Source organism: Alexandromys fortis, unplaced genomic scaffold, assembly GCF_014885135.2.
Source record: "Alexandromys fortis isolate MF-2015 unplaced genomic scaffold, M_Fortis_MF-2015_v1.1 scaffold_239, whole genome shotgun sequence".
In the NCBI taxonomy this organism is placed as follows: domain Eukaryota; kingdom Metazoa; phylum Chordata; class Mammalia; order Rodentia; family Cricetidae; genus Alexandromys; species Alexandromys fortis.
In genome coordinates this window covers 1,763,008-1,775,400 of record NW_026068120.1, presented here as the reverse complement: position 1 = coordinate 1,775,400, position 12,393 = coordinate 1,763,008, and the positions used below count along the sequence as shown (strand labels likewise).

Here is a 12,393-nt window from a genome sequence, read left to right as displayed (position 1 = left end):
AGAGAGGGGGGAGGGGGAGAAGAGTGGGGGGAGGGGGAGGGAAATGGGAGGCTGGGAGGAGGCGGAAACTTTTTTTTTCTTATTCTCAATAAAAAAAAAAAGAATTGGTTCAGCTTGCTCAAGTTTTCATTTTATGATTCTTCCTATTCTCTGTCAAGTCTCAGAAGCTAATGTTTCGCCTTCTGAAAACCATGGATTTAGGCTCAATATTAGTGTCTAAACATTGATCTAAATTGTCTTTATTAATTTTAATTTCCCTTAGCCCCAACACTACTCAGTAAGGAGAAATAATGCTTCTGGACACTCTCAGATTTCCTCATACTATGAGTATTTATCAGTTGTGAGCTAGTGTGTTCCCAGGTTCATGCACTCTTTTGTAGAACCAAAGCTGCTTTGGCTTCAGGGACCTGGAAAGAAGGGCATTGGTAGAAAGAGACAGGATTCTGGGCTCACTTCAACAATACACAATTTTTTATTTTTCCCACTGCTGCTTGAATATATCATTGCAAGCAGAGCTCGAGCAAACTGTATCTCTGACTCCTTACTTGAGTTCCTCAGCACTCCTCTGCCCTCGTGGTCTTCTGTTGATCTTTTGGCGGCCTTATCTCATGCCTGCAGTTTTCTGAAGTTCCATGCCATATGTGGGTCAGGGTTTGTGCTGGAGAAAGGAACCACAGACTCTCTGGAGCCCAACAAGGAAGACCTGCTTATCCAGGTGAATCTGAATTCCTCAAGGGAAACAGTGTTCGGAATACTGGGACTGTTTCCCCAGACAAAAGGAAGCCAGGGTTGCCAAGAGTCCAGCAATCTGATTCTGTCCAGAGTCTAAGATGGCAGATGAGAAGTGTGACCTTTAAGGAAGGTTTGTCCCATCTGCATGAAATGGAGGAAGAGAAATAGAGAAGTCTTTGGTTGGAGTTGGCCTCTTCCTGCTCTCTTTCCCCAGCCCACTGGATGGATGTATCCAGTCCATCAGTGGGGAGCAGTGTTAGTGAAAAGGGGGGGGGGAGGACACAAGTCAAATAACCCAAGCCAGCTCCAAAAGTTTCCAGTTACAACTCTCACAGAATGTGAGAGGGGATGTTGTCTTCTAGAAATGCTTCCAGCTGTCATGGGAGTGATGTTCTTTCTATGGGATCCTGTAAAAGTAAAGCGATGGTTAAGTTTCAAGATTACTGGATAGTATAATTGCAAATGATTTCTGAGTAGCCGATAGAGTTTCTCTAAAGTTCTTATTTGGAGTTCTGGCCAGAAGGTTATGAGAAGGTGTACCATTTCAGCAGTTGGTACCCAACAACCAGTCTTGTAGTAGCACTATCAGCATCATCTCAACTGCCATCTCAACCAGGTGGGGTCGTTGCTGTGGAGCCCCATTTTCTTCCTGATAACTTCAAAGATTACTGCAGGAAAAGGATCTATAGGAAAATCTACTGTTCATTGTGGAAAACTTAAACATTATTCATATAGACATATATTCAATGAAAAATATGATATAGACAAAATAGGCATGACGAAAGTAAAAAATTTCCTAAATTCTTTCTTCTTTATGTCCCATACCAGATGGCACCTGACATGAGACAAAAACTCTGAATGTTTCATTAAACAACATGCTTGGATTTAGAGAAGGATAGCCACTGTCCAACTCCAAAACCAGTTCTACATATTTATAACTATAACTGCCTGACCTGTAGGATTATTTGGTATATGTGTAATGTGCTTTATATTATAACAAGCAAAAATCTGTTTCATTTCCTTAGGTACATATGCTAGATCATTGTCTGTCTTTATTTGTGCAGGAATACCCATGATGACCATAACTTCTAATAAATGCATGATTATTGAATCAGCCTTTTCTGAGCCAAAAACAGTTGCCCATTGAAAACCTGAAAAAGTGTCAATGGTGTGGTGTACATATTTTAATTTTCCAAATGCCATAAAGTGGAACACATCCAGATCTCAATCCTTTGAGTACCTTTTGGGTTACTCCCTGCAGGTAACGGTATCTGGTTTTAGAAGGAACAAGTAGGACTCCTCTTTATAATCTCCTTAGCTTGTTGTCATGTAATAAGAAGTTCTTTCTTTAAACCTTTGCTATTGACATGATGTTTTTCATGAAATTCTGAGGCCCTTAGCATGCTTCCAATCAAAAATCGATCAATTTCTGTTATTACCTTGTACTAGAGAACCTGGCAGACTGTATGGGTTGGGATGTGTGTTATGTACATAGGACAAAGCCTATTCCTGATTATGTCTTGAATGTGAAAGACTAATTAAGTCTGTATCATCTGCTATAAATTCGGTGGTTTCAATATGCAAGACAACTCCTTCTGCATATTGCAAATCAGTAACTATATTGAGAGGTTCTTTAAAAGCCCTTAGTACCATGAGAATATAATATAACTCTGCCTTCTGAACAGAATTATAAGGGCTTTGTTCCACCTTACTTAATTCTTCTGATTTGTAACATGCCTTTCCTGATTTATTTGCATCAGTATAAAATGTATGGGCTCCAGTTATTGGTGAATCACACACAATTAGGGAAGGAATCCAAGTAGTTCTCTTTATAAGGTTAAGTCTATCACTTTTGGGATAATTGCTACTAATCTCTGTCAATAGACAATTAGTAAAAACTCCGAGACAGAAATTGGTGTTCAACCTGAAGATCCGAAAAGCAAAGCAGTCAGCCACTGGCTCTTATCTCCACCTCAGTCTGAAAATGCGATCCTGCCTCCAGGAATCTCAGAATGAGACTGAGACTGAGAGCTGTCTCCTCCCGTTCTATAATCCTCTCTAGTTCTGGGATTAAACGCCTGCACCACTGTGATTAAAGGGATATACCACCCAGTTTCTATGGCAAACTAGCATGGCTACTGGGATTAAAGATGTGTGTTACCACTGGTCTGTAAGGCTGACCAGTCAGACTGTTTTACTTTCTGATCTTCAGGCAAGCTTTATTTATGAAATATCACTACACCAAGAAAAAAGAATCAGGGCACACTTATAACCAGAAAAATAGATCAGTGTCCAATGTCCGGGGCCTATTCACAATCATCTGGGCTCCAAAGGGCTGTTTCTCAAGCTCTGCCCCCACAGCACACATAGTTCATCTCATAGGCTCAACTCAGCTCCACAACACAGCTGCTGCTGTCCTTGGAGGTTATCCCACAGTCCTGCCATTTCCTGTAGCTGTTATGCCACCCAAGTCAGTACCAGGTGAGGGACTTATACATTACTAACTTAGGCTGACAGCACAAGATGGAGCTTTGGCCTCTCTGGACCACAGCCTTTGTATATTGACCCTAAAGAAATCATTCCCAGAAGATTCAACTCAATGACACTGGTCTCTTATTAGACACAACTGAGTCTTCAGCCCCAGCTCACCAGGATCTATTGTCCCAGTAAGGCAAAGGTTTCACATCAGTTTGGGTCTGGTTTCTTCTTAGAATTAGCTGATTCTTCAGCCACATCTGATCACAGCCCTGATAGAGTCTTTAAGGGACTCTCCAACTTCTGGGCCTTCACAAGCCAGGCCTACTAGCTCCTTGTCAGCTGCAGCAGACAGGCAGTTTTCAGGTCTGCTTCTGGTATCCATCATACTTCTAGCCCCAGATGAGCAGGCTGGAGGCCTTTTGAGAAGACAACTTTTGGTTGCCTCCCAAGGAAGTAAATTACATGGGTCACTTCAGTCTGTATTCTTCAACAATAAAGGACCATTACATTACAAGACAATCTCATTAATGAACACAGAAGAAAACGTTTACTCAAATCACTACCAACTATATTCTACATTAACCTGATAATTAATTATTCATTGTAACCAGTAAGAGGGATCAGGATATAGTTTTTTAGTCTTTATCTCATGAAATCCCTAAACTGTGGGGGAGAGCAGAATTACAATGATCTGGACCATGTATCTGATGAGCCAGTTAAGGGCAGAATCTCTGAGTCTTCAGTTGCAGTCACTGGACAGCATACCATGATGCTCAATGCTACTCTAGTATGGCAGCATACATGACCATGGTCCTTCAAAGATGGCCCAATCGCCAGTACCACATCAGAGTTACACTGAAATCTACTCTTTCGTGGTTTGACATTGTGGTGGCCTCTGTTGCTATGACTTATTCTTCAACATGCAGAATCTCAAACCATTCAACATTGCTTCCCAGTTGCAGCTCAGACATTTCCTGAAGGGGATTTTTTTCAGTCCTGTGGTGCCTTGGGTGTGCCATAGACAGTCTGTAGGATACTACCAAGATATCTCCAGAATCCAGGTCCTGGCTGTTGGGCGTAACATTTTGTCTACTCATTATCAGATTTGTAATTGATGAGGTTTCTTTCATCTGTATCATATGGAAATGCTACTTCCTACGAGACTGTATCTCTTTCTTTGCAGAATCTTGTGTAGATTTATAGAAGTTTTTACTTTTACAAACTTCAATTATCTGTTCTTCATTTAAGTCTTAGTCTTAACACTCATTTTCAAATTCTGTACACATAAAATACATTTAATCTGAAGTTAAGGTGCATTTTTTTCATATATAATGTAATTGAATAAAAACATTCTTCCTGTAACTGACAAAAATTAAACTGAAAAATTGGTGTTCATCCCTGTACAAAGGGAAAATATTAATTCATTCTCATTCCGGAATTGCAAATAAATTGTGTTCAATACCTTTTGCACTTTAAAAAATACATTTCTGGAGCAGCCTTCGGAGATCCCGTGGATCTATGTCTTGCTTCAACAGTGTTTGGACGGAACAGACCCGGGGCCTCCCTTTGTTAGCTTCCACCGCTCCTCATCTGCAGCTGCAGCCTCCGGGACCATCACCTCGCCGCCTTCAGCTCCCAGGACCAGCCAGCACCGTCTCTTTGCGGGTAGCTCTAGACTGCGTCTCAACCATGACCTCCCAGATTCGTCAGAATTATTCCACCGAAGTGGAGGCTGCCGTGAACCGCCTGGTCAACCTGCACCTGCGGGCCTCTTACACCTACCTCTCGCTGGGCTACTATTTTGACCGGGATGACGTGACTCTGGAGGGTGTAGGCCACTTTTTCCGCGAATTGGCCGAGGAGAAGCGCGAGGGCGCCGAGCGTCTCCTCAAGTTGCAGAACGATCGCGGAGGCCGTGCACTCTTTCAGGATGTGCAGAAGCCACCTCAAGATGAGTGGGGTAAAACCCAGGAGGCCATGGAAGCTGCCCTGGCCTTGGAGAAGAACTTGAACCAGGCCCTCTTGGATCTTCATTCCCTGGGCTCTGCCCGCACAGATCCTCATCTCTGTGACTTCCTTGAAAACCACTTCCTGGATAAGGAGGTGAAGGTCATCAAGAAGATGGGCAACCACCTGACCAACCTCCGCAGGTTGGCTGCTGGGCCCCAGGCATCTCTGGGCGAGTACCTCTTTGAGCGGCTCACTCTCAAGCATGACTAGGAGGCCTCTCCTTCCTAGGGGCTCCCGCCTCTGCTCTGCACCAGCCGGCTCAGGACCTTCACCCGAACCTCTCAAGAAGCCACTAGGCAGCTTTGTAACGCCCTGGAGCCCCTCTCAAGTCTTGGACCAAGTAAAAATAAAGCCTTTTGAAGCAGAAAAAAAAAAAATTCTGTAATTTGTGTTTTAAAGTCCCAAGACATACATTTTATTGAAGCTGTGAAGTTGAAGCCTGGATTGCCTTGGAGAACCTAAGTGTTAGAGAAGCCGGAATTGTGGGATACCTGCCGAGGAGAGCTGCTAACTGGGAGTGGAACAAGCACAAGGGAAAGTGTGTTGCAGTCAAGAAAGCTGAACAGAACTGGAGATCTGAAGAGTGCTTTGACATCAGACATGGAGATAGAGAGTTGGAGTTTGCACAACTGGGTTTTGGTCCTGCTTTGGTCCAGTATTTCCTCCCTATGCTCCCTTCCATATATTTTAGAATGATGATGTATATTCTGTGTCATTATATGTTGGAGGTATGTAATTCTTTTTTAATTTTTACAGGGGATTACAATTAAGAGATTGCATGAATCTCAGAAGAGACTTTCAACTTTGGACCTTAAAACATTGTTGAGACTGTGAGAGACTATGGGGACTTTTGAAGTTGGACTAAATGAATTGTGCATTACAATATTGTTAGAAGCTTATAGGGACCAGGGAAAAGAATGTGGTAGTTTGATGCAATTGGACCCCACTTCTGCTTGCATGCTAACATGCTCCCTGCCATGATGATAAAGGACTGAACCTCTGAAACTGTAATTGACCCCTCTCAATTAAATGGTTTCCTTATAAGAGTTGCCATGGTTATGGTGTCTCTTCACAGCAATAGTCTGTGACAAACCCTAAGATAACATGTAAAGCCCAACATTCCTTGAGTGCCAAACATGAAGTCCCTAACACTCTTCTGCTGTGCCCTTCCCTCATCCAGCCCATAGCTGCATCTGAGTATCCAACCATCTAATGTTTAAAATCTGAGACAAGGATCTCGGTGTCTGTTAGCCATCAGGTTCTCCAGGAAGTCAGCCACAGTCACTGGGATCAGACAGCAACATTATCATCAGCTAAGACGCAGCTTGACAACAGCACCTGAGACATGTTCCCAAACTCCAGGTCCTCAAGAATATCTGTGATCCTTCAGGGAAGAGACTTTCTCTGGCTCCTGGTCTTGCAATTTGACCTCTCAGACTATCTCTAGACTGTGTCCCGAGAACAACACTAATTATTATTGTTTATTACAGGGCAACAAAACTGAAAGCATGCATTTTGTTAGAGGCCCACAGAGAGCTGAGATTTTTTTAAAAATGAGATTTCTTGAGAAGTTTTTTTACACTATACATAGCAGTTCATTTCAAGAATATGTGAATGCTTTGGTAGAAATATTTGAAGAGGGTCTTGTTTAAGCTGTAGCCCATTATACAACTCAATAAAACCAGTTAATCTTATTTTGAGTGACTCATCCAACATTTAAATTCAGCTCAGTTTTAAACCCACTAGTATCTGTTTGTGGGTTGTTCACATATTAATGAAAATAATAAAGTCGGTTATGTATGCTTACTTTTCCTCTGAGTTATTTTACTAACAGAACAAAAGCAGTAACAGCCTGGCATAGATAAACTCACCCACTTCTTCCTCTCAATCTTTCAGTTTCATGTAATTCTCCACTTTCTGGGTTATTAACCATTATAATACATATTTCCCCGTTCTGACATCATCCCTGTCTCTCTGATAAAGATACTTCACACCTCATAGGAAGAGTGAGGAACGCACTGGGAGTAAACTCCAGCAATAGTGAAGAGTGGAATCAGGCGCAACGTGTAATTAATTATGTGCAAACATGTCCTGCTGAAGCTGCGACAGTGAAGAAGAAGAAAACATCAGTTTGGGGGACAGGAAGACCTAGAGAAGAACTGTCTGCTAACAGAGCAAGGGGGCACAGCTGAGAGGACTCCACTGTCTGGTTAGGATTTGGGTGAGCTCTCACGGGGCACCGTGCATGGGCAATGGAACCTTGATTTGATTAAATACTTAAGAAGAACTTAGATGATTATATAAACAGCAAAAAATATTGTAGGTATGTTTCAAGCAAATAGAAAATGTAAACAAAATTATTCAAAATGCGCTACTTTTGCCCATGTTGAGCATGCAGATTGCTGACACGGTGTTTGCGGCACAGAAGGCAGATGATACTCGCACACTGTTGGATTCTCTGGGGAAGAAAGCTGACAGTTTGGAAAGCAGTTGTTCTGTGAGCTGGGCAACTGTGGACGGTATTGTAGCTTCAGTAGGAGAGAGCGTAGAGCTGGAGAGAAGGAGAGGAAAGATAAGAGCAGGGGAAATGAGCAGCAGGGAGGGGAGGAAAGACTTTAAAACAGAACAGAGAGGGTGGGAATGCTTTGAGTGAGTGGAGGGCTTAGCTATGGCTGCAGGATGAGCCCAGCTGCAGAGAGTAGGAACCAAGCTAAAGGCAGAGCCCGAGGAAATCTGCACTAGACTTTGAGGTAGCATGCAAATCATTTCAGAGAGACAGCACTACAGAGACAAAGGCCCTTCCCTGCATCGTCCACTCTGGTAAACCCAAGTGTCTGGTGATGCATGCTGAGATGGTCTGCAGGACTATGAAGGGCTCTGTACAACAGGAACCCTCAGCAAGGCTCTTAGCAGGGAAAGTCTAGACTCTCCACAGAGGACGAGGGAGTTTGCAGTTGGTGTTTAGAGGAATGGAGACACAGAATTGCAATGTCTGGCCACAAGTTTGGAAAATAGAATCGGCTGCTGCCTGCCCAGGCAAAAGATAGTCACTCTCTCTAATCCCAGAGATAGGAAGAACAGAGGAAAAAGAACTGCCCGGAGTCCACAAACCACACCCTCTGTGGAGAGGACAAGAGGTTCCTGTCACACAGGTAAGCACTGGAGAAACCAGGGAAGCTAAACAGGCATGCTTACCTCTTCAAAGGAAGATGTCGCCTGCTCTTCTTACACAACACTGGGAAAGGACACAGCTTACAACCTGGGGATCCTCTGCTAACTGGAGAGCCAGGCTCACCCTTATGACCTAGAACTTAAGTCAGTTTATCCCAGACACTGTCCCCTAAATCTTGACCGTTGCTTCTAGGCCACAGAATCCAACCAGGTGAGAGATGGCACTTGTACTTTACAACAGTCTAAGTGACTTCTATGTCATCTTTGGGCCAGGCCAATCCTGACTCTGATAAGCATTATCTTTAGATCAGTCATTCTCTCTAGACCCTAAATCTTGAGCACTGCTTATGAGTCAACAGTACCCATCTTTTTGAGAGAAGGCAAATGTACTTTGTAAACATGTCTTAAGTTTGCTATGCTCATGGGACTGAGTTAATTGTCATTAGAAAACTAATTCTCTAAAATTGTGCTGTGCTTAAATATGATTAAAATCAACAAACAGATCCGTGATTGAACACCCACCTTTTCTATTTCTTGCACCAACCCAAGCCCATACACATTCCTAAGTCTCAGCTCCAAAAATGCAGAAATACATTTTATCTGGAACTCCCAGTGGTCAGACCTATCAGGACTCCAGAAGATTTTCCTATGGGCAACACACAGCCACCACGGTCTCCTAGAAACCAAAGAGGAAACAGAAACCAAAGAACAAAACACCCACCCAACAAAAATAAAACCAGACATCAAACACCTAGAATTGCAGTCTCCCAGATGCCTAGAAGCCACTGTAAAAACACAATAACAAACAGGTCAATATGCCTCCATTAGAACCAAACAACACTACCAAGGCAGGCTCTCAACAGTCCAATATAACTGAAGCACAAAAGAAAGACCTTAAAACAGCCTTTATGTATATGATAGAAGTCCTTAAAGAGAAAAAGTTTAAGTCCCATTTAAAAATTATGAAAATACAAACCATAGTGGAAGAAAATTATTAAAACAAATCAAGACCTAAAAATAGAAATAGAATCAATAAAAAACCCAAACTGAGGGAAATCTGGAAATGAAGACTTTAGGAACTGAAACAGAAACCTCAGAGGCAAGCATCACCAAAGGGATACATGAGATGAAAGAGAGAATCTCAGACACGGAAGACATGATAGAAGAAATGGATACATCAGCCAAAGAAAATGTTAAATATAAATATCTCTTGGCACAAAAGATCACAGAAAATCTAGGATACTATAAGACCAAATCTAAAACTAACAGGAATAGAGGAAGAAGAGACACAAATCAAAGGCACAGAAAATATTTTCAACAAAATCATAGAAGAAAATTTCCCTAATATAAAGGAGGTGCCTAACAAAGTACAAAAGACATACAGTATACCAAATAGACTGAACCAGAAAAGAAATTTCCCTTGACACATAATAATATAAATTTACAGAAAAAAAAGAAAGAATATTAAAAACTGCAAGGGAGAAAGACCAAGTAACATAAAGGCAGACCTATTAGAATTACATCTAACCTCAATGAAAACTTGAAAAGTCAGAAAGGTCTGAATAGCTGCAAGCTCTAGGAGACCACAGATTCCAGCCCAGACCCGTGTACCCAGAAAACTTTCAATCACCATAGATGGATAAAATACAACATTCCATGATCAAACCAAATTCAAACTATTTATCTACAAATCCAGCCCTACAGAAGTTGCTAGAAGGTAAATTCCAACATAAATATGTTAGCTACATACAAGAAAACACAGGGGATAGATAATTTCGGAGCAGTCAAATCAAAAGAAGGAAAGATCGTGCACTTGCACAGACACACACATACACAACAACAACAGCAACATAACAGAAATCAACACTTATTGGTCATTGATATCTCTTAATTTCTACAGTCACAATTCCCAAATAAAAAGTCTGACAGAATGTATGTGTAAACAGGATCCATCCTTCTGCTGCATTCAAGAAACATACCTTCATGTCAAGGACAGACTTCACCTCAGAGTAAAGGGTTGTAAAAAGATATTCCACGCAAATGGACTTAAAAAATAAGCTGATGAAGCCATTTTAACGTCTGACCAAACAGACTTCAAACCAAAACTAATTGGAAGAGAAAGAGAACACTAAATACTCATCAAAGGAAAAAAACCATCCAGATGACATTTCAGTTCTTACCATCTGTGCCCCAAACACAAGGGCACACAGGTTTTTAAAAGAAACACAACTGCAGTTAAATCACATATTGACCCTTACATACTGATAGTGGGAGACTTCAATACCCTACTCTCACCAAAGGACAAGTCATCCAGACAAAAACTGAACACAAAATACTAGAGCTAACAGATATTATAAATAAAATAGATACAACAAAAACAGAACATTGCACATAAACACAAAAGAATATACCTTCTTAGCATCTCATGGAACTTTCTCCAAAACTGATCACATACTCAGTCACAAAAGCAAGTCTCATGAGATACAAGAGTCAAAACAACATCCTGCATCCTATCTAACTACCAAGAATTAAAGCTGGATTTCAACAACATAAACAACAGAAACCTCACAAACTCAAGGAAAATGAACAACTCTTTAATGAACAACAACAAAAACATGAGTTAAGACAGAAGTTAAGAAAGAACTCAAAGACTTTCTAGAATAAAAGTGAATATACAACATACCCAAATGTGTGGGACACAATGAAGGGTGTGTTCTAAGAGGCAAGTTCATAGCACTAAGTGCTTACATTAAAAAAAAAAATGGAGAGACCTCATATTGGTAACTAAACAGAACACCTAAAAGCTTACTACAAAAAGAAGAAATTACACTCCAAAGGTGTAGACAGCAAGAAATAATCAACCTCATGACTGAAGTCGGTAAAATAGAAGTAAGCAAATGTTGGGGTGTTTCATTTGTTGGTTGGTCAAAGAAAGAGGTCACTTCAAGATGAAATCTTAAGGCCTGTAATGGACTGAACTCTGAACAGCCATACAAAGGCATATTTATTGATTGTTACACTAAGTTGGTGTTTGGATAAAGTATTTCCTCATACCAAGGTACCTAATCTAATCTGTATGTCTCCTAAAAAAAAGTATCACATGTCCTCATGACTTCAGTTCTTTATTGTGTATCACTTGCAATAAACAATAATCTCAAATGTGCCAGAGGCATCTTGTGACCAAACAAGAAATTCTACAAATGACAGAAAGCAATCACTGTTCTCTACAAAGATTCCTTGCTGTTTGCCAAAATGATACTTTTTAGAAAACAACTATTCACTCTGAATGTCTACACTAGGTCCAGTGACTGCTAAATTCCTACAACAAACTAACAACGACAAAGCAAAAACAATACGAAGAAGTTGGTTTTTTCAGAAGATCAATAAGATAGGCAAACCCCTATTAAAATTAACAAGAAGGCAGAGGCAGAATATCAAAACCAACAACATTAGAAATGAAAAGGGTGACATAAGAACAGATGCTGAGGAAATCCAGAGAATCATAAGGACATACTTTAAAAACCTAATTGGAAAATATAGAAGAAATGGATAATTTTTTGATACATACCACTTATTACAATTAAATCAAGATGAGATAAGCAATTTAAACAGATCTAAAACCTCTAGTAAAATAGAAACAATCACTATAAGTCTGCCAACCAAAAAAGTCCAAGGATAGATGGCCTTAGATCCATCTACCAGACTTTCAAAGAAAAGATATAAAACTCCTTAAATTATTCCATAAAATAGACACAGAAGGAATATTGTCCAATTTGTTTTATAGGGCCACAGTTATACTGATACCCAAACCACATAAAGACCCAACCAAAAAAATAGAATTACACATCAATTTCATGTATAAACATATATTCAAAAATTCTCAATAAAATACTTACAAATCGAATTCAAGAACATATCAAAAAGATTATCTACCATGATCAGGTAGGCTTTATCCAAGAGCTGAAGGAAGGGTTCAACATAAACAAATAGATAAATACAATT

General features: G+C 40.6%; 1 protein-coding gene across 1 annotated transcript; it reads left to right on the top strand.

The window, feature by feature from the left end:
- The first annotated feature begins 4,697 nt into the window (after positions 1-4,697).
- On the top strand, positions 4,698-5,588 carry LOC126490297 (ferritin light chain-like). The gene has a single exon (XM_050125143.1). It carries the CDS (start codon positions 4,729-4,731, stop codon positions 5,428-5,430), a length of 702 nt encoding a protein of 233 aa, XP_049981100.1. The 5' UTR covers positions 4,698-4,728; the 3' UTR covers positions 5,431-5,588.
- The last annotated feature ends 6,805 nt before the right edge of the window (positions 5,589-12,393 follow it).